This window comes from Phoxinus phoxinus, assembly GCF_949152265.1.
Source record: "Phoxinus phoxinus genome assembly, chromosome: 22".
Lineage (NCBI taxonomy): Eukaryota > Metazoa > Chordata > Actinopteri > Cypriniformes > Leuciscidae > Phoxinus > Phoxinus phoxinus.
In genome coordinates, this window is record NC_136897.1 from 6,060,756 (window position 1) to 6,084,751 (window position 23,996).

At 39.2% G+C, this 23,996-nt stretch overlaps 1 protein-coding gene across 2 annotated transcripts in view; it reads left to right on the plus strand.

Moving 5' to 3' along the window:
• Nucleotides 1-23,996, plus strand: part of ptprga (protein tyrosine phosphatase receptor type Ga) — a 280,191-nt gene that overhangs the window by 214,108 nt on the left and 42,087 nt on the right. For both annotated transcript variants that reach the window (XM_079597964.1, XM_079597965.1), the window contains exons 6-9: nt 1,816-1,882; nt 10,206-10,363; nt 15,553-15,745; nt 22,227-22,411. In XM_079597964.1, the coding sequence (XP_079454090.1) occupies nt 1,816-1,882; nt 10,206-10,363; nt 15,553-15,745; nt 22,227-22,411 (603 nt within the window). The remainder of the gene's footprint in view (nt 1-1,815; nt 1,883-10,205; nt 10,364-15,552; nt 15,746-22,226; nt 22,412-23,996) is intronic.

Sequence of the window (23,996 nt, forward strand, 5' to 3'; positions counted from 1 at the left end):
GTATTTTCAAGATGGAGGCGCAACATGGCTTCCACCATTCGAGCGGCTCACCCGTATGTATTATAAATAGCAGATTCTACGCTTACGAGAATACCTGATTAGTTGGTAGAAGTAATTATACATTAATGAGCACATATAATTTTGAAAGAACAAAGTGTTTTTTGCTAAGAATCAACTTGGCAAATTACACTAAACTAAATAACTAAAACAATACACAGTTTAGCTTTAAGTTCTCTCCATTGTCAGTCTGATGTTGTTAACCTCACACTGTCTCTCTCTCTTCCTCCGGCCCTGACACTTTTGACTCCGTCATTTTTCACACACTCTGGCCATAGCTGTCCTGAGGCACTCCAGTCCTGACACTAAAAAAATACAAATATTTTGGTTGCAGATTCTGTTTTGTTCTCCACACTCTACATATCTATCTATCCACATATCTATCTATCCACATATCTATCTATCCACATATCTATCTATCCACATATCTATCTATCCACATATCTATCTATCCACATATCTCCACATATCTATCTATCTATCTATCTATCTATCTATCTATCTATCTATCTATCTATCTATCTATCTATCTATCTGTCTGTCTGTCTGTCTGTCTGTCTGTCTGTCTGTGTATTTGTCTGTCCTTTTTTCTGTCTGTCTCTGTATCTGCGTGTCTGCTTTCTATACAATATGTGTCGTTCACTGTCAGTTCTCTATCTGATGCTCAGATCTATTTGTCTGGCTGTCGTGTGACTTCGGTGAAGAGCAGTCTTTACTACTTTGGACTGAAATCTGGACTATTCAAGATAGTTGTTGTGGTGCAGACTTGTGCCGTTAACTTTCAGTGCTTACTTCCTGTGTTGAGCTTCTGGAATTCTCTTTCATGCAAGAAACAGCACAAGAGTGTTCAAAGAGCCTGAAGAGATTTATGAGAGAGAGAGAGAGAGAGAGAGAGAGAGAGAGAGAGAGAGAGAGAGAGAGAGAGGGAGAGGGAGGGAGAGAAGGGGGGCAGTGGAAGTGTGTGAATCCTTTTCACTCCTGCCTCATGGGAATGTTGGTTAGATCGGCTAACCAGCACTGGCCTCTCCTTCATGCACAAACCTACACACACACACACACACACACACACACACACACACACACACACACACACACACACACACACACACACACACACACACACAAACTCAACAATAGACCTCACCTCTTGGGTCCTCTCTGTCAAAGCCTGTCTCCTGATTCAACCCTATAGGGGCTTCTTAAAAGCACAAACCTGTATTTGATACACTTCCACCAAGAGAAGTTAAGGAAATGTGCTCTGCCTGTTATGGATTTTACCTGATCTGTGCTCTTTTTAGGATCAAGATTGTTCAAATTATTTTCAAACCATTTTATTTGTGTATAGTCAGCACTGAGCAAGCTATCAGTCTATTTTGCTAAGGCACATACACTCAGAACACACACATTAAAGGTCAGTACTATGGCTTCCCTCTTTCAGGTTTTATTGCGTACTCTTTTGTCTGCGTTCAACAATTCAGTCAGTTCAGATGCTTCTCAAACACAGGCAGCTTTTGAGGGGGCGTGAGGCATAATGTCTTCTCTTATGTGAGTGTGTGTTTGTGTGTGTGTGATTGCAATCATTTTGCTTGTATGACATCAGCTATCTACCAGGTTTTTTCAGTATCAAAAATGATCTATCTATCTGTCTGTCAGTCTGTCTGTCCTTCTATCTATCTGTCTATCTGTGTGTCTGTATTGCATCCAATATGAATTGGAAACTCATTATTGTGTTATTTGTGTTCTCTCTCTCTTTCTCAGGTGGGGATGAAGGACAATCCTGCAGTAGATCCGATCATTCATGGTCTAAGAGGAGTGGTGCATCACGGTTAGTAGATGTTTCATGAATAGGCTATATTAAGTTGAGGGTTTAGAATTGAAATTTATGATATGTTATTTTTTATTAGTCACTTGCAATCATTAATCGTTCTGGCAACAACTCTTGCTAATTTGTTGATGACCAGTGTGTATTGCACATGCTGGAATCAAATCAAACACAGACACCTCCAAAACTCTGTGTACAAGCCACAGTAAATGCTTTTGTTTGATGCGCTCACTGTAATAAAGCATGCTCATGTTTTTGCACCTTTCCCGCAGCAGCTCGCTCTGTCCTCCACTATTTTCCGTATGTGTTTTGTCCATAGAAATGTGTTATTCACTACTGTAAAGCGTTGTGACTGGCAGATGGTCAGATAATCAAATTCGGATAATCAAATTCATTGTCAATTATTTTCATTATTGATTTTAACCGATTGGGGGTGCAACGGATCGCAGTTGAACCGTGATCCGAATGGACCAGGCCCCACGGTTTCATACGCAAGTGATTCTCGGATTAATTGCTAAGTTTAACCATCCAGTGAAAGTTTATCATTTGCATTTTTCTTTACAATTTACACATATAATCGATTTTAAACCATTCAAGCGCAAGAAGAGGGGAAAGAGAACTCGACCGTGCGCTGTTAACGCACAGCCGCACACACCCGAAGCGTGTACACACAAGCTGGGTTTCCATCCAAACATAAACCGAATCTTTTCAAAGTTCGCAAAAACAAGAAAATAAACAAATGAGAATTAGGTGCGTTTCCATCAAGTTGTTCGAGCGGATGATTGTGGTATTGGTAACCTAGTAACCAACAGTAAATAAAACGACAGACGATTCGTCACGTGGGTTTAATGTTCGTTATGTCAGAATTTATTTGGCAAATTTATCTCCCATTTTTAAAAATTTTCGTCAAAAACAAAAAGGGGAATAAAGTTTCCAAAATAAACAGGGGTTCTGTTGTCCTCACTATGCTGGGGCACGTGAAAGAAAAGGTAGTGCTCAGATGGGTTGATCCAGGTAAGGGGGGGGGGGGGGGGGGTCTCTCACACCCAGTCGAGTTGTGAACCTGGCGAAGGGAGGCAGTTTAAGCGACAGGGTGGCACTGATAATAACGGTGAGAGCGCTGTTCCGTCACAATATATATATATACACACACACACACACACACACACACACACACACACACACACACACACACACACACACACACACAGTATATACTGTACCAGTATACACAGTCATGTATCCAGGCTGGCAAACACACAAACAGCCATACATGCGTGCACAAACACATTATCTACTCTGTGTCATTTTGTCTCAAGCTTTGTTGAGAATGTGTGTAATTTTCTACTTGTGTTTTTGAATCGCAATCTCTGTTGTCAGGTGATAGAAGGAACGGTAGGCACTTAGTTCAAAAGTGGTGCTAGTCTAAGGAACTGCAAGCTGATATACAAACAGAAAAGTACCAAAAGCTACTATTTGTCCACATCATACTACTTTTTTTGTAAGGGTGGGCTGTTTAACCGCTTTCCAGGTAGCCTCACCCCCAAACTCACGCCATGCTTAGATACAGTGTTACACTTTCTGTTGTCAATTAACCTACTCTTTATTGTTCTCTTTGTTTATTAAAATTATATTGGAAAAAGTGCTTTTTTTATAATGACATACATCCTCTTTAAGATTTAAAATGTTGACTGTGCAAGGAGCACCAAAAGATCATTTTTATTTTCACAAGATGATTGTACCCCCTGAAAATGACCTTTTTTTAAAGATGCTGTATGTAACTTTTTCACTCTACTAAAGCATAAAAATATCATAATTTGTTTGCAGATATTTAGGAAACATGCTAAGTTCACCTACTCGTTTCTCTGAAAAACACTTCTACAGCCAGATATTTTACTTATTATTTTACACGTTCCGTGTTGTCAGTCCGTTTTTGTTTTGTTCTGTGTGATCTCGCCCACTGCCAGTTCACCCAATAGTATTTCGACACCCCGGGATGCCAGTTAGCAGGAAACACAGCGTATTGTAGCCAGCAAACAAACTGGGTCAGAGATTGAAGATTCCTCACAACCTAAAAAGCCTCGGTATCATCTAAAAATCTCTAAGAACGAGAGTATATTAAAACGTGGATAAATACAGTGTGTAAGTCTCCGCAGCAACAAATTGCAACCCTGTGAGCGTCGAGTCTGAGGAGGACGGGGCGGGAGAAGCAACGATCTCCGATATTTTTTTATTTGGACTGCAGTACCTATTTCGACCACTAGCTGTCATTCTTACAGACTGCACCTTTAACCTTCTGTAAGTTGACCCCCTACAAGTCATTGAATAGTTTCCCTTAATGTTCCTTCTGTCTGCTTCCAGACATTAAAAGCTCTGAAATGATGAAGACACCACCAGCTGCTCCCAGCGTGAACTGAACTGTATATTCTGGAATATTAAGATGAAACAGCGAGCTCTGTCCATGATTCAGACAGAGTAAATTGACATCTTTAAAGGTTTCTTAGTTAATATACTTTTGTTCTGCCTGCTTTTCAGTCATCTCAGGAACATCTCTCTATGTGTCCGTGCGAAGTTTAAAGGCACGGCGAGGCTTTGATGGTAATTACCGGCCTGCGATTTGTGCTGCCCACTGAGACAGTCGTAGAAAGTGAGCGAGAGAGAGAGAATGACGAAGTCGTGGTGTAATCCGGGCGGCCGTGGTACTAAAAGCATCGCACTGCCTTTCTGACAAAGAGATCAACTCTAATGCAGTGTAATAATGGCACTCACTTTAAACGGCTCCCACTCAAAAGGAATTTCACCAAGATAGTTCTGCCTCCACCTGCTGCCAGAAGTCGAAGATGATGATGCTAAATCTGATGACATTGATGAGGTTACCAAGATGTGATGATGGTGATTAACTCAATTTTTACATATTCTGATATTCTGAGTTATCCACACTTGCAAAAGTCACTGCCATGATGCTAGGATGTTGCCAGGATGAGGTTATGCTGTTGCTATGGTGTTTTATGTGGTTTAAAGAGCCCATCCCCAAGTGTCTTCTGGTGTCTCATCACGGCTCAAGTCTAGGGATGAGACACGAGAAATATCATATTTTAAAATCTGGTTCTTTAACGGTTCCAAAAGGTGTATGTACACAGACTTTGTAGGTGCGATACATACAATTCAGTAATTAGCCTTTGATAAATACAAATACTAAACAAGCAAAACTTCACATTTCATTCATTTATTTTTATATATTATTACTGACAATGCTTTTACGGCACAAATTATCATCTAGTTTGAGGCGTGCTTTTTTTGGGTGGTAAATAATGCTGCAAACCTTAGAAAATCCCCTTGCATGATTCATTTATATACTGTCCTCCCATAAATGTTTCGTCTGAAAGAGAAACTCTTACAAATGCATATAAGGACAGACGCAAAAAAAAATCTGTCCATGCCTTTTCAGCGCTAATTTTTCATTGCGTTTCTTTAGTAAATCCTGACAGTAGTTTTTTTTTAAGATTTCTGAAAGGCTACATTTCACAACCGGTTCAAGTTGGTCACATCAATTCACAGTGTCGGTTTAACAGAAAGATGCTTGGTTTGAAAGAATCTTCTACGTAGACCACGCTTCATACATGACTACGCTATTGCTATAAACCTGGTTGCCCCCAAATTTTCACTGACATTTCGTTAATGTCACTGCACCTTTAGTTGCAAACCGGATGAGTCGAATTTATTCAGGAATCAGACTACATTGGCTATGTCTATGATTTACTAAAAAGAACAAGCTCATAAGAGTAATTCGTCAATTAAACTGCACTGGACTTGCTTTATGTTTCACACTGTAGATTTAGTTTATCCAGCTGAATACAGTAAGTAGTGCAGGAAACTGTCAGAGTATTTCAAGATGGTGTCCCGTTCAAATTGACAAACTCTTAAGCTGAGCGAGAAATTCAGTTCCCAGCCCTTCTCTGTTCCCTCTATCGTAAGTCAAACGGATTTGTTGCTGGTTGCTTTCTAAAATTGTGTTTTCTGAGAATATACGGCTACTTTTGAATGCTCATCAATAAGGAAAGATATTTTGTGTCCCGTATTGGTCAAGTTACAGCATCTACAGCCAAACCTTGACCCTTTGATTCAAATGATACACTACGAGAGGAGAGCAGTCAGAGGCGCATTTCTTCTTCCTTTTAATCAAGTCTTTCCACACCAGTCCGGCTACTGTGGCCTGTTTGCTGGAGCGTGTTGATCTTGTTTGCTCAGTAGGGTTAGAGTAGGGGGCGGTGTGGAGGAGTGTGTGTGTGTGTGTGTTCTCTGCGGGAGGTGGGACAGAGCTGTGTTCTCTCTTCTTATCCCAGACAGATAGGAGCAGGGGGTCTACACGCATTCAGAGCCGTGTCTCCGCTGTCAGCGCTCAGACGGCTATAATTTCAACCTGCCGATCTTCTGCCGCATATGTACACTACGCACAGGAAACCGAAACAAATGATTTGCAGCTCAAATGACACTGATGCGGCCGTATGTGAAGTCTTAAACCTGTTTCTCCACACTCTGACTACTAAAAATGAAGACTTTAAGCAGTATGTTGGCTCTTAAGAGGCATGCATCCATTTTGAGAAGCACAAGGAATAATTTTACACACTGTATAAAGCCCTCAGCTGGTGGAAGAGAAGAGCTGTCTTGTTAAGTGATCATCCATTAAGCTCCTATTAGGTAATTTCTCTTAATATTTAACCATATGTTAGAAGCGGACATGCCGTATATTAGAAGACAGCGTGTGCACTCTGTGAGAACGGCCCAGTGTGAACATCAGTGCATTTGCCTTTGCTTTAAACAGATTACAATGGAGTTTGAGTTGAGGCAACACATGCAGGCACATTATACAGGCCCTCTGGGAACATGTTACTTGCGAATCCTTAATTCTAGGATGTAAGCTTTTGTTCTTTCGCCTGACGTTAACATGAGCCGGCTTTAATGAATCTCTCATGAAGTTCATGCTTCATTTTAACGTCAGTGGCGAGGACAAATGAGGTCTGTATAGAGCTTCGCTCATGGGTTCGCTCACGTCAGTAGTTTCAGAGTTATTAAAGCTTTTAAAGAGGATGTATAATGGATAACAAGAAATGACTTGCTTTTTCAGAGTATGATGATGTACAATGTAGATTGAGCTCCCTCTCCAGTCCACTCAGACTATTTATGGAAACAAAGCAACTTGATCTGAAATGTTCACATTTATGACATATAGGAAAAGCCAGAAGGACACAGTCTTAACCCCATCACATTGGCTCATGAATATTATTAGGCGATAAAACAATCACCAAGTAGTAGGTTATTTTAAGGCAGGAACCGCGGCCCAAAAAGTGCACGGATAAACTTTCTAATGCTCGTTAGGGTCTATTTAGTATTCAGTAACTTGGCCTGCCCTCATGAACGTCATTGTAAATTACATTTTGGTACAATTCAATAGTTTTCAAACGGGAAAAGTAAAGCCAATCATAATAGAGGTCATTCAATTTTAAAGCTTTAAAGATACAGTAACACAAAATGATGGTCAGAGAGAGGGCAGAAAATGGGCATAAAATGTAATGATGTGGTTTTTGGTGCAAGAAACCTTGACTAATAGTATAAGTGCATTTACAATGGTACAACAGTGTACAATATGGCCTATTTTTTGCTAAAGTTTTGTTCTGTTACTTTACCTGAAAATGCAAATTCTCTCATCATATTCCCAGAATATTGATGTTCCTAAAAGCACATAAAGCCAGTCGTGATGGTAATTCACACAACCCCATGTGAATGAATCAAATCAATGTCTTCTCAAGCAAAACGGTGTGTGTGTGTGCATGCGTGCGTGCGTGCATGTGTGTGTGAGAAAACTCAACCCTCTCGTGAACATGCATACGAGAGTTGTCCTGAAATTATGGTTAATGGTAAAAATTAGTTTTAAAATATTATTAGTTTAAAGTTGTGTGTTAAAAAAAAAAAATATTTTAAAACTAATCTTTTTTAACACACACCTACCGTTCTGCTTCAAAAATCCATTGATTCATCCACTGGGGTTGCACTGTGTGGATTACCATCATGACTGTTTGTACTATAAGAAAATATCCCCTTTTAACATAAAACAGCGTTCTCAATAATGGGGCTTGATTTAATCCATCAGAAATTGTGCCTTAAAAGTAGCCCAAAATATCAACATGTCCTTACTCTTGCACTGGCTCTGCACGGTCTCCCAGTGTGAGGCAGCTGATGTAACCTCATGACGGACGCTTGGGCGGCGGGACTGCGTGTGGCGGAGAGAGTCCATGGCGTGCTGGGTTCAGACACGGATGTGTGACTGGAGTGTTTGCCCTGTGGCTGTGTGTGCGTGTGACAGAAAAGCGCTCTGTGGCATCCATTACCATGCCACTGAGGCACAGCAAAAGCTTCTCTCTCTCTAGCTCTACATTCCCAGTCCAACCTTCAGGGGATTACCATTCATTCAACCTTAACTTCAATATACACACAACACAAGGCATGTTAGCCTTCCCATTTACACACTAGCCACCCAGCTGCATATAAATGAGCGCATGCTTCTGTTTATTTCTCTCTCTCTCTCTCGGTGAGTGATAATGAGACGGCTATCAGACTGCAGTATCTCTAAGCCCTGCTGTGATTGGTAGTGGCGTTGTGCGTTGCGAGTTCATGTTTGTCCCCTCGCGCCACACCAGTCACCGAGTACTGTTCGCTCAACCAAGAATCACTTCTCTGGGGTGCATAAATCAAAACAGTGAAATGAGGTCTATGTTTCTCTACAGAATGCATTACAAGTCCATTAATTCAGTCTTCCAGGGACGTTTTGAAGTCTCCATTTACCTGGCCGTCGCCTCTCTGATTGTCAATACAGAATCACACAAACAACCCAACTCAACACTGCATTTTTAAGGGCTGGACTGTTCAGGCTGTACTTTTATCAAATGTGCAGAATTTGATTTCTAATTCAAATGCCATTTGCATGCTAAGCTCCTCTGAGCAGGTTTCCCAATGTTAGGTTTGGAAAATGGGTCAGTGGGCTGGCAAGATACTTTATTCTTTGTGCATCATCCTCGCTTCGCATCAAACCAATCAGCGTTCTGCATCTGTTTATCTTGATTTCAGGCACAATGTTTGAGCATTTGAAAATCAGAACAAGAAACACTCAAGTTGAAAGCGGTTTTGGTTTTATCATGTCGCCAGGCCAGCCATATGTTGGGCAGGCATTGTTGGATGGAACTGATAAGCTTTTCAATCAGAGGAGGATTATGGGTAGAAATCTGCAGATTGTGTCCTCTCGAGGATTGAGTGGCTTTAAAACGCTAAACGCACAACTCATCCACAGCTTGAACGTTTAGTCTGGCCCATGTCCCTTTTGGGAATAACAACAGACACAACAAGTGGAAGAAAACCATTCCAGGACAAATCAGGGATTAATCTCAAAGTTGCAGCTGCTCCATTTCGCTGTTACAATAAATAAATAAATGAATAAAAAAGTTTCATAAAAAGAGTTTTATACTTTCTAAAGAAAATGTGTAGTTAAGGCTGCTAATTGGATTCCATTCAATTCCAAGTCATTTAAATCTCAATTACTAAAATATTTGGTAATAGAACTATTAACCACCATTTTTACTTAAAGTTGCCAGTGCCAGCATTTTTGATAATTTTCACAAAAGTTTCATGGCCCCCAGATTATTTTATTGTATAAATATAGTATCTGAACATGAAATATATAAAAAGAAAGAACAGACACTCTGCTTTTAAAAATCTGTTTTATTCTAGCTTCATTAATTATTTTTTATCAACATTTGAATGTGGGCAAGTTTCATAAAAAAAATAAAAAAAAAACATTTTGAGAAAAAAGCTTAGAAAGTCACATTTTTGTCAAAGACTACATCCAGATCCGATTTAGAAAGATAATCAAAAGATGAATTAGGTAGAGTCCATCAACACCCCCAAAGCTTGACAGTCCTATAGCTCGTCCTGGGTCGACGTTTCATTCGGTAGCGATGTATGCAGTTTAATGTTGATGATGGCGTTATTTCACATATGCATCTCCTTACATATGCTACCGCTTGTTTCTGCTTCTTCTTCGCCTGTGTTTTAATCAGGAGATTCAGTACTCTTTCAGTAGATGTGTACAACAGTGAAAACACAGAAAGCCGGAAAATTCCGTCAATGGCAGTGAAAGAGTTAAGAAGAATCAGAATCCTGTTCAAAATCCTAACAATATAAGCATCAGCACTAATTATGCCGCCTTTATGCAACCACTACTAACCAACAACCACTGAAATCCTTGTTCTCAACATGTTCTTTGTTGTTGTTCCAGAGAAAGAGACATTTCTAGAGCCCTTCGTCCTCCGAGACCTGTTGCCGTCTTCAATCGGGAGCTACTACCGTTACATCGGCTCTCTGACCACCCCACCCTGCAGTAAAGTGGTGGAGTGGATCATCTTCAGTCGGCCTGTGTTCCTCTCCTACAAACAGGTGAGTCTCCCTGCCACACATAGAGTGTTGAAGTTATTCATGCTAGTCGAGGGTTTAAAAAAACATTTATTATAAGACATATACCGAATTGTACCAAACATGATTGGGAACTTATTATGCTTCTTTATTCAAAGCAAAGCACAAAGTCAAAATTCCCATTAAACAGAGCGGCTGACCCAGTTAAGAAGTCTGAGGAATTAAAACCGTTACAGATTTATTAGACAAGAGTTCACGAAAAACACCTGGGGTTTGGGACAAGAGCTAAACGGTATGATAAATAATAGAATACTCTAGTGTGTATAATACCCATTATTGTTTGAATGGACCTCAGACTTTCACCACACTGACTCATGCCTCTCCATTTGTATGCAACGCTTGCGCACATACATCCTGTTCTCCCTCTCGGCAATGCTCCTGAGCTCTGATTGATAAGAAATACTCTCAAACTGAGCTTTTACACTGTGATAGAACAAACCCGACCGCCAAAAATGGGGCATCTTCGTGCTAACAGGCTGCATGAAGAGCTATGTGAAGGTCAGATGAGTTTACTCCAAAGTGCAGAGGAAAGAAGCTTGGTTTTAGAGCAGAAATCATCCGAGTCTCACAATCACCACTGTTAGACTCAGATACCAAACAAAGAGAGACGTGATAAGTGGGGACTAATGTTTATAGTGTACAGGCAGGGAACACAGTGGCTGTTTACAAAGGTTGTTCTCCGTCGGAAACCAATCCATCTCTGGCCTCTCTGCAGCTTCTGATCTCACCGCGTGAGGGTTTGCTCTCACATATAAAAGATCAAAGGACATCTGTACAAAACTCATCCGGCCGGCCATGTAAGATTCCATGTTATTTCAAAGTCATTTCAAGATTTATAACGGTATGGTGGAAGGCTGTAAGGATAAATTCAATATTTTAAAAAGAAATAGACAGGCAGAGAACACATTTAATTTCACACTCTAAAACGAGACGTGATGGACGGCAGCACCAACTCTCGGTGCAAATCATTCGTAAAACCATTATTGCACAATTCATAAATGGTTTTACGAATTATTAACAGATACTTTTGTTCTGCTCGTGTAACTTGAATAGGGCTTGATATGCCATTCTATAGTGTACCTGATTGTTGAATGTTCAGCCAACGCAATACTGAAAATACATCATTTTTGTCCAATTCGTGGAAACTTCGTGGAGCGAGGTAGACAAAAGGAAAACGCATGACCAAAACCTAAACCTAACCACAATTCTAAAAAAACATACAGTATTATAGGTGTACGTGTTCATACAATAACGGAATATTCGTTTTCATGAGAGGTCGTTGGTCACAATGGTTGACTAAAGGACAAATTGTTAGTGATATTGACTATTTTGTTTATTATTGATATTACTATTGTTGATATTTTTTACTGCCGCCATTTTAATTCGCATTCTGATAGCATCTTGTGCTTTAACTGCACTGTAAAAAATGTGGCTGCGATTAGTTAAAATTTGTTGAGATAACTTAAATATCCAACTTAACCAAACTAAACTTAAGTTAACTAAACTTAATACTTTAAGTCAAGCTTGAACACATACTTTTTAAAGTTGAAACAATGTTGGATTTTAAGTTGTGCTAAATAATCGCAGCAATTTTTTTTACAGTGTGGTAGCTAAAGTTTGCACAGCAAAACCCCTCTGGGAAACGTTTGATTTTCAATTCGTCACCTTTAAAGCAGCACTAAAGAACATTTTTTACCTTAAAATAATGTTTCCAAAACCGCATCAGTGGTTCATCAAGTCGTAACAGGGTGAAAGTTTGCCAGACCGGGTCGCGTTTCTGTAGTGCGAATGAGACATAAGAAAACTACAAATTTGACTGGCTTTACGTCAAGCGTTACAATAGTCATTATTTAGTTTTTCTTCATTTCTGTTGTCCCAATACATCATACTTTCATGAAATCATACATACTCTACCTTGCCTGTGGACATTGTTAATTCCAAAGCCGGTGCTGGATAAACAGCGAGCGTACGTGCGACATTAAATTATTTACGACAGCGGTAATGGACAATTCCTCTTCCAACCTGTAGGGCGACCGCAGAGGAGAAGTTCTTTAGTGTTGCTTTAAAACACGCGCCACTATAGTCACACACATTCAGACGAATGGCTATGACATGTGCCACGTCTTGTGCTGTGTTTAAGTCTGCCTCCGTGATGGGTTTCTTAGTGGTAATTATGACAGGTTAGCCCATTCTTAAAATGAGTGTTTTTCACATTGTTTGGACAATGGACAACCATTTATGATGCATTATAAAGGCATTTGCATGACTTTACATATAGCCTAATACTGTACAGTCTGCTCAGTCATAGCCCAGATTTTGTCAGATGTGTGAGTCACCATCAGTATCCAAATGTTCTGAGCCCGTCAGAGCAAAACTGCAGGAAGTGATACGTGTACGGGTCACAGCTCAGCGAGCGTTTAACAGGAAGACACAGTCCCTTCCTTAGAGCTGTAAACACGACCCAGAGAAGCTTTCTGCTCTCATTTGACACCTCTTAAAGTTCTTTTGTTCCCTTTCGTCTCTGGGTGATTTTGTTTAAAAGGAAACACTGCTGAGGCAGATAGAAGTGAGTCTATGGAGGAAGACAGTTGTCCTTCACTCCCCATTTTTCTTGCTCCTTTGTTCTTCATCAAAGCAGGAAGTAGGTCACAGAGACTGACAGACTGAGCTCTGGGGCGCTTTAAGACACGATCGATGCTCAGCCAGTCTACTGCATTTGCAACATCTGGAGCATAGGTGGACATCACACACACACACACACACACACACACACACACGTCTTGCCATTTGCCCCTGGAATGCCCTGTTGCTGTGGTTAGCCATAAGGGATTACTCAACCATCAGAATCCAACATGTCTTTTGAGCAGTGACGCACACACACAGATGTGTGACCCAGAATGGCCCTGTTGCTGTGATTTCCCACCAGGGATTACTTAACCTTCATACCCATGATGCACAGTCATTTCATAAACACACACACAAACACATCTGTCCCGGATTACTACAGCGCTAAGAATTGTACACAATGAGAGACGTGCTTTTGTAGCCGATGCCCAATCCCAGTAAGCTGTTTAGAAGCAAGGTTTTGGCGTACGAGGGATTAATAGATGAGGATTGTGATCAGGAGATTATCCGAGAGCACCATATTGGTTTCGGTGTGACCCTAAAGCACAGGAAATGATGTCACAGATCAGATTTGGTGGAATATTGGAGAGGTACAGCATGTGGGAATGTAGGATTTGAAACGCTCGTGAGGGTTTTCATATTCAGATGTGTGTCGGAGCACACTCGCGTACTCGTCTGAAGTCTTATTTGGATTCTGAAACAGATAATGACACACAGACACAGATGCTCAGGCTGGTTTTGTGTCACACATTTTCTTTTTTGTGTGCTTTTTCACGTTTACCTAGCTATACGTGATGGCGCCATAAACTTCTGTTGTTTTTATATAAAGCTAATTATAATTGCAACTGCAAAAATTTTTTTTATCAAATTAATTACATGAAATGCTTATTTATTTAGCTAATTTATTGCATACATCAATGTTTTTTTATATGAATATTCTAAATATAAAATGTTAATAGGCTACAAATTATAATTAATTATATATTGACTCTTTATTATATTATTATAACATATATTGTATTATTAGAAATCAGATATTTGTTAAATATTAACCGATCAAAGGTGTAGGTCAATATTATTTTTTTTCTTCATAAAAAATTAAGTAAAAACTGTAATATTGTGAAATATTATTACAATTTAAAATAACTGTTTTCTATTTTAATATATGGTTAATGTTATTATTCCTTTGAATGGCAAAGTAGAATTCGACTCCAGCCTTTAGTGTCACATGATCCTTCAGAAATCATTCTAATATGCTGATTTGTTGCTAATATGCAGTTGTTGTTTCTTCAGTATTAGTTTTTTTTTTTATGTACTGACCCCAAACTTTTAAACAGTAGTGTAATTTACATATATTATAATTACTGTTTATCTTTTTTCATTTATATATATAATTCATCACTAATTTTATCAACAATTAATACAGTTACAAAAACTATTTTACACATTTTTTTTATTTTTAATGTTGTAAACACACAAATACAAAAGTCTTGTTTAGTCCAAACAGTCGAAAACAAAACTTTTGGATATTTCAAAGATCCCGTGCCTTGAACTTTGGCAAATCCGGGGACGAGTTGTTCTCGTGGATCAATGGATGGATCAAATTTCTTCTTAAATTAATGAACCATTTTAACCTTTGATGATGTTTTCCAATGGAGGTTTCACCATTTGTAGCTTTCTGTCCACAAACTAAAATTTCTCCAAAGTACTGTTTCTCAATGGTACAGCCTCAAACTCACACATTCCCAAACACTTAGCCATGGCGTTTTCTTAGGGCCGTGACACCAACATCAGCCTGTCGGTGAGCGTAGGCCTGGCTAGTTGTCATGGTGTGTTCTACATGCCAGCTCTAGTTGGGCTGAAGAACTATTAGAATGAAGAAAGTGAATAACATGATTGATATTAAAAATGTATGGATGGGAGCGCTGCTTTGTGTACGGTTTGTATATCTACAGTTAGTTTCGGTTTCTCTTTTTGAATGACGAACATAGGCTATTGATACCCGCTGATATTTACTGACACACAGGCGCAGGACGCTCGTGATAGTCGACAGCCGCCTTTCGTCCTTTTGGTGTGTTCAAGCGCAGCTTTTACGTTGAGACGCAGCCGACAAGAGGCAACAACACAGTCGGTTTCATCGCCGCTAGATCTTTGATGTCAGCTTGGTGTGTCCTAGCGTGTGTTAGTTTAAAGTGATCCATCAAATTACTTCAGATTCCACAGGATTTAATATATAATGTTAAAAGGACGATGTGCAGTTTCGGCTTTCTGAAGTTTAGTGTTTTTAGAAAGCAAGAGAGGGAAGGAGGCAGAAGGTTAGTGAGGCATGGCTGAGGCAGAAATAAGACAGACAGTCGGTCATGTTTTCGGGCTTTGATCAGCCTGTGAGCTAAAATAACATTCCTCTGAGTCACTAGTTTTGAAGGAGGGAAAAGAGACCCCGGGCATCTTGGGAGATGACTTACTTAAAAAATAAGAGACAGATATGAAAACATACTGAATTCTCTCTCTCTCTCTTTCTCTCACAGCTGGAGGCGTTCTACTCCATCTTCACCACAGAACAGCAGGACCATGTTAAATCCGTGGAATACCTGCGAAACAACTTCCGCCCACTCCAGAGTCTGGACAACCGAGAGGTCTTCAAATCCGCTGTCAAAGATGCTTGGCTGCCTGACTTGACTGACAGCCTGGGGAACCCGTACGGCACAGAGGCTTCCAAAGGTGGGCGGGCTCTCCTGACTGTCTGTTTATAAACCAGATGTTTATATATCATAGCTTTGCATCACAGATACTGTATTCATACGCTTTAGACTCTTTTTAAATACAAGTTTAGATTCAAATAGATTGAGAGTTTCCTCATTAGTGCTTACTCATAATGCATGGCATAACACGAGAGCGAACGCAGGCACGCGCGTCAGTGTGTGTGAGTGCGTGTGTGTAATGAGAGTGAGTAGGTGGCATATGGTGCCGTCCTCTGCTATTGTGTCATAAGACGCTCTGTCTTTACTTGCCTGTTTTCTCGCTCAGTTCTCTGCTCCGTGTGGCAGCCGCACTCGCAGGAAATGCACAAGACTGCAGCTTTTCAAGGACACACTGCTTTTCTCACCTCTGTGTGTACGCCACAGATCTGCTTCACACGCTCCAGAAGACTCCTGCTTTAATCGACAAATGATCGGACCATTCCATAAACACACATTTGTTTTTATATCATGGTGGAGACCTTTTTTTGGCTTTTTTTTTTTTTTTATTAAATTTAAAAACAATTACAGAAAGTATTAAATTAATAGGTATGAATATTTTTTGCACAAATATTACCGGTATTGAGGTTGTTATACTATTAATTAAATTAGATTTATCTAATCCAAAAGAGATGTTTAAAAGTAAGTTGCAGGCTTTGCATGTTACATTTAATTAAATGTAATATTTTGAACATATATTAATATGAAGTTGTCCTATTTAATTGTATATTTGATAATATTTGTATTGAGCTAAATTTTTCTTCATGTAATAAAAATGTAATATACACAGTATATATAAGTGTATATTATATCATTGCATATATATATATATATATATATATATATATATATATATATATAAGTGTATATTATATCATTGCATATATATATATATATATATATATATATATATATATATATATATATATATATATATATATACATAACTCAATAATTATAAAGAAAAATAATAATAAAAATATTTCTAAAGGTTTTAGCGTTAAAAAAATGGAGATCTATTGACAACCCAACTATGTTTATTTGTTACATAAGTTGTTGATTAGTTTTTACTGGTATTGTAAGCCTAAATTTGTATATCCCACACTGCGTTTAGAAAAACACCTGCGGCCTCATGTATAAACTTTCCATAGATTTCATCCTAAAAGTGTGTGTACACACAATAGCTAAAAAACACCAGAACCGGCACAAAATAAGGCATAAAATCCAGTCAGGGGAAGATTGTGCGCACATGCTTCTCCACCCTGTCTCCTACCCGAAATAACCATATATTGAGCTTACAGTGCCTAGTTTTCCCAGTGTCCGTAGGTGTGCACATATTTACGCCTAGTTTATTTTTATAAATCCTGATATGTGCGTGGAAATTGCTTACACACATTTCTATACCCATATTGTGGATCACGTTTATACATCAGGCCCCAGGACTTTTCCCTGGTGTGAACTTCAATGTTACCCCTTTCTGTCACCATTTACTACGTAAACTTCCCGCTTTATTTGCTGCCTAGCAACCTTGTAAAGTCACTTTTCATGGCGCTATCTGAACCACTTTTCATGTGGAGATCACAGCGGCACTTGACGCTTGTGTTGAGAAGAGCATTGAAGTCTTGATGTGGGTCATGTGACAGGGATCCTAACATACTAATAAGCATCCTTACTGCCATTTCTACATCCCTTTATGAAGCTTTCCTCAAGGGAACATTTGATCCACACATGGATTTGCAAACAGAATTAAGCACACACACATCCTTACTACCTCTCAATACAAACAACGAGTGTTTACCCCATATTCACAAAACATTCATCCTACACACTCTTTTTCAGTACGTTACCGAGCAGAATATCTTGAGGGCTTTAACAGATATTGATTGGCACTGGCATTATTCCGCGGTAGCTCCTCTCATTTACAGTTCTCTCACATGTTCATAAAATCTTGCCTGGTGATCCATGGTCCAAGCACAATCCCTCATTCCCAACGGCTCTAATACAGATCACAGTGCACAAATTACAGGTCAGAAAGACCACACCATCCTCATCACCTTGGTCAGGGTAAAGAGACGACATCTACACGTGGCCAGACAGTGTTCCTCAAACCCGGGACACACCAAGCTGACGTCAAAGATCTAGCGGCGATGAAACCGACTGTGTTCGGCTGCGTCTCGGACAAAAAGCTGCGCTTGAACACACCAAAAGGACGAAAGGCGTCTGTTGACTAGCATGTGTGTGCCGCGCCTGTGTGTCAGTAAATATCTGTCTATATCAGCGGGTATCAATAGTCTATGTTCGTCATTCAAAAAGAGAAACTGAAACTGCAGATATACAAACCGTACACAAAGCAGCGCTTGCTAACCATTTTGAAAATCAATCACGCTGATCACTTTCTTTATTCCAGACGGCTCATGTTTTTATGAAAATATTTGTGCATTCGAAAGTGACGTAAAATTATAACAGCCTTCTGTCTGTACTGTCTTTCGTCACTTTCGCTTTTATTCCCATGCACTGACTCGTTCACTAAGCTGAACAGCCAATCAGAGTTCTCCCTCTCACCAACGGCCCGACGCCAATTCAACACTCTTAATTGGCCCCTCCAAAAAAAAACCAGACAGAGTATGTCTAGAGCCAACGGTGCGAAAACGGTCGACCGTTGGCTTGGTGTGTCCCGGCCTTAAGAGGAGATAAAGATGAAGACAAATACTACAGTCCTTTCCTATAAAGCTTTAGTAATATTGTGAAAAATGTGTGAAAATATCACATAATATTGCTAGCTATAAAATTAGCCTTAGCAAGGACTTATTCTACAATATATTCTAAAAATGTAATTTCCACTGTTGTCATTTCCAATGTCATTTCTTTTTATTATGGAAATTAAATTTTAAACATTTGTGTTGGAATAAAATGGCTGTCTATTATTTTTACAGATAGCATTTTAAATTGAGTCAGGGAAGGAAATCAAAAATGCCATAGTTCTTCTGTGATGCGTGTACATTCACTGTTGGACTTTGTTAATGGACAAATTAAATGTCGACAAGCCCAAAAGAAACACAGAGAGCTGACCCCCCCGCACTCTCCATTAAACTCTCTCTGTCCCACCAGCTTGTTCACGTGGGTCCAAATAGCTCCAGGTGATTTGGATTGCCAGGCTTGCACTGAAACTCCTAAACAGCTTCCTAGATTCCAGAGCCTTCTGAATCAGAAATATAATTAATTTGGGTGCTTGGAAATAATTCTGTAATACGAAGAGAGAAACGCTCCTCTTATCGCTCCCTGGTTATGCGTTTAATTTCAGCTCCGTGAAAAATTGATTGTGACACCGTCCGCTGTTGTCGAAGAATAAAAAGGGAACAGAAAGGATAGAATAAGGGAAAAAAGAATGAAAGGGTGGAGTAATAGTGTGATAGAGGCTGAGAACAGAAGCATATCAATGGTGCCTGCAGGCTGGAGCTGAACTTTTTGTCAGCTTTGATTAATTCAAAACACGTGCTGGATCATAGCTTTCCCTCGTAGTAGGCGAAACAGACCAACTGGTTTTATCAGTCCAAATATAGTAGAGATTCTGATGCAGCACCAATCCCACATCAATTTAATCTGTTTTTTCTTTGTTAAACATTCAATATTTCAGACTAAAGTAGACGTAATCTGAGCTGTTCTTGTGTGGCCAATGCTTAGTTCTTTAGGTTTCATGATGAACCTGTAACATCCGTGGAACTTTTCCATTCCTCAAAAGGTTCTTTATAATGGAAAATGTTTCTTTAGATTATTAAAATGTTAGAAGAAAGAAACGCATTGTTCTTTTAAGAACGTTTCACTAAAATGCTGCTTCTGTACCATTACTGGGGGAAAAAAATAGTACACAATGAGTGTAGGAATAGTACACAAAAATCCTGTTTCTATTTTTTCACTCTCGTGTTGTTCCAAACCTTTTTATCCAGCCAATGGTATAGCATTTTCTTTTTCAGATGAACCATTCCTTTAAACTGGTCTTATGTGTCCGCTTGTTGGAAAGAGCCGCTCAAGGTTAACGGCGTGTTTGCACTTTCTCTCTCTCTAATTTGACTTCTGCTCTCACCTTCTCTCCTTTCCTGCTATATCCCTCCATTAATCTCGCTCTCCATGGTCAACAAGCCGGAGGGCCAAAGATGGCCTTTTTATTAAACGATTCTCTGTGCATCTCTTAAGAGACCTGCACTCCTGCGCAGTAACCTCTGCGACTGTGTTTCTGAGTGGGGCGAGCGAGCAGGAACGGGTTATAGTGTTGCACAGACACATGGATGGTGAAAATGCTGTGATCAGGCTTTGCCTGTGAGAATTTATTGGAATGTATTTAAATCTGTCATTATAAAATGTACCAAAATATTTAACACGAATTATGCAAATGTGTAAAATCCTGAAAATGACAAGCATTCTAGTTTGTACATTCTACTTCTACTAATTTGTAGCAGATGGAAGTAGCGGGAAAGGTTACAGGGAGTGGTTCCTGCAATTGTTTGCGATTTAAAGGACTGTTCACACCAAGACAAACATTCAGTATTTGCAAACAAGATTTACATGTCAATAATACTAGGGGTGTAACGATACCCTCATGTCACGATTCGATACACATCACGATACTGAACTCACGATACAATATCATTGCGTTAATCCCAGACATATGATAAAAGGTTAACAAAAAATTAACTGTTGATTAAAATGTTAAATCCGGTATTACATTCACAGGACAATGGTGACACCAGAATAAAAATATTCATGATTATTTGCACTCTGTCACTGCCTAGATATATTTAAAATAATGTAGGCCACTTTTTACTGGTAACATAAGACATTTGGCATTATCATTCAGGACCCACAAATATTCCCCCATTGCATTATTATACATTATATTCAACATTATATAGTAGTATAATGGAGTACTGACAATAAAACTACACAATACATATTGTCACTATCCACAATACATATTGTTGCATTTTTGTATTGTGATATACTGTATTGTGACACGATATTGTTCAATATCAATACTGTTGGAATTCCTTTCTTCTTTGTGACAATAAAAGCCAATAAAGAAACAAACAGGGGTGCAGAACTGTGTACCAGAATATTTCGGCTTTTCTATAAGCATAATTTTTGATGCATTGGTCTAAACAGACATTTCGCCTTTGGCTAAGCCACACCCTAGAATGTAGATTGACCAATCACAGCGCAGCCAAGAACGAGCTCCCACAGAGGTCCGACACTTTTTCACAGCGCTCCATTGACTTTAACACAGGTGTCTCATATTTAAAACAGACCATTCGTATTTGAAAATTCATGCGCGAGCATTGATGTCGATGTCTGTTCACATGTTCTTGTTCCTGCTTCCTAATTTGAATTATTGTATGCACTATTTTGTTAGTGATTGGAAAGTGCATACGTTCATTTAAGTAATAAAGCACTGCAGGTTTTAGGACATATTACGACAGCATAATATTTTTTTACACATTGTTTGCGTTTATGGTTACAATTCATTATTGTTTGTCTTTTAGGTATATGAATTAAAAAACTGATGTGGCAGAATTGACATCTCATTGCTCACTTTTGAAAAAGTCGTAAGAGAACATCATTAATTCATCTTCCATTATTCAAGGAGTTGTGGGCACTGTTAATATTTCCACCTGGACACTTTTCTGATCACCATATTTGATGTACCATGATTTGAGACCCGCTGATTTTAATCGTGAATACCATTTAGGATGAAAATTGCAAATATGCAAATTGGGATGTTCGTGAGCTTTTGAACGTAATTCTTCCATAAACTGCAGGCTGTTGAAATGTCTATGAAGTCTTATTTAAAGGACAAGCTTCCATCCTCAAATGTCAAAGTCATGTTGGTGTGCTATAATCATCAATGCATGCCATCTGTGTGAAAGCCAGTCTTTATGCAGTATGATTACGGTTGTAGTCACTATTACTTCTCTCGTGATTAGAGCTAATAGAGGCTTCGGAGAGAGGAGTGATGGTAGAATTAGTTTAATTAGCATTGTTTTGGATGTAATGGCTCCCCTGTGGCTGTGGGAGGGAGTGTGTTTTGAGTGTGTGGAGGTGTGCTCTTGTCTGTGTTGCAAATGTGTGCATGCATTTTAGGAACACCAAAACGAAAGAAAATTTAGGGCTTCTTCTGTCAGATTTCTCTCTGAATAGAAGCTCACCCCTACGCATGCTGTTAGCCGCCAGAAACTGTGGCACGCTCGGTGATTAAACACCTTCTGCTGGGGAGATTAACAGCAACTTGGATGATGCCGGTGTTTACAGAGGGCATGACACAATTCAGGACACGTGAAAGCCAAGTGTGTGTGGTCCGTAGTCTAACAGAGCCATCTAGTGGCTGTGGGATCTAAGGGCACCAATGGAGCTCAAGGTTAGAGTGGTGGCAAAGAGGTAAACGCACACTTTTCTTCTTTTCGTCTTTCATGCAGCATGCAGCAGTGCCCCGATCAACATGAACGTCCAGCACATCAACAAGACTGCGTTAGTGGTTCGATGGTCCCGTCCGGAGATCACCTACGATCCGCCCATCATCAGCTACCTCATTTCCTACAGCTGGACCAGAAACGACGAGTCATACGAGGAGACGTACGTCAAAGGGAGTGATCAGAAACTGGTGAGGAGTTGAATGTTTTTTTTTTGTGTGTAACTGTCATCAATATCTCACAAATGATGAGTCATTCGTGACGTTATACTTTAAAGAAAACATGGAGTAGCATTCGCATCACACTTAACTTCCGTAATGTGGCGTATTTCTGGGATAAAATGAATAATCATTTGGAAATAATATTGGTGAGGGGTTATGTGTGCTTTTTGTGTTTGAATTGGTCATCTACACGACAATATCTCACAATAAACCCAGCAAATGATTAAATAAGCATCTAAACAAGACCACATGAAATGGCATTCCTATCACACTTAACTTTGATGAAACGTTTATATAGTTTATAAGTGGGGTGTGAAAATTATAAACTGAATATTCAGTGTGAACATGGTGATGAGGAAGTTTTTTCCTTTTTTTTTGTGGTTATCTATACCACAATATCTCACAAAAATGATAAAATACCCCACTTATACTTTAAAGACAGCATAATATAGCATTCACAATGTGCTTTACTTCCATAAAGTGACATATTTCCAATATTGTTGAGGGATTCCATGTGCTTGTATTGGTCATCTCAAAATAAACCCAGCAAAGGATAAATAAGCATATTTAAAGAGCACATGAAATAGCATTCCTATCACACTTAACTTTAATGAAATGTTTATATAGTTTATTAGTGGGGTGTGAAATCTATAAACTGAATATTCAGTGTGAACATAGTGATGAGGAATTTTGTGCTTTTTTGGGGGGTTATCTATACCACAATATCTCACAAAAATGATAAAATATCCCACTTATGCTTTAAAGACTCCGTGTGGGATTCCGTGTGCTTGTATTGGTAATCTATATACCACAATATCTCACAATAAACCCAGCAAAGGATTACATAAGCATCTTTAAAGACCACATGAAACGGCATTCGCAACATGCTTAACTTCCATAATGTGACATATTTCCTTGTTAAACTGAATTTTCAGAAAGAAAATATATATAGGATTGGACTTGATTTTAACTTTCCTAATATTTTTATAAATACGTTATTCATTTTTCAAATGTATTGGTTCATTTTGGTTTCTGCTTGTCCTTAAGCAATAACCATTCCAGGTTTCAGATTTGTGGCAGTCTGTTCTTGGAAAACACACTGTCTGAGTGTGAGGATGTTGATATTATGCCTGTAAACTCGGCTCGTGGATAATATCCTGTAATCTCTCCTCCGCTAGAGCGTGTTTGCAGGAGCGCAGCGAGTGTGACTGTGAATAAAGTCTGTATTTTAGGTCGTCGGCAGGGGGTCGCAGCGGTAGACACTGACCTTGAGGCCCACCATTTGAAAATACTAATGCACTAAAACTGGTTAAGAGGCGGAGATGTATTTTAGTCTCATTTCTCTTGACTTTCTATCAAGCACACTCAGTGGGCTGTGAAATGTATAACTGGCTGAGATTTCTGATTCTCTAGTCTGTAGGGGGCTGCGAGGCGACGGCAGAAAGAAGTCATTTTTGTTCCCAAATATTTCAGTGTGCAATTTGAAAATGGCATTGCATCCCATTACGCAACATCATCATTAGATTCACTCCTTTCCCAAATTCCTCTATTTTTC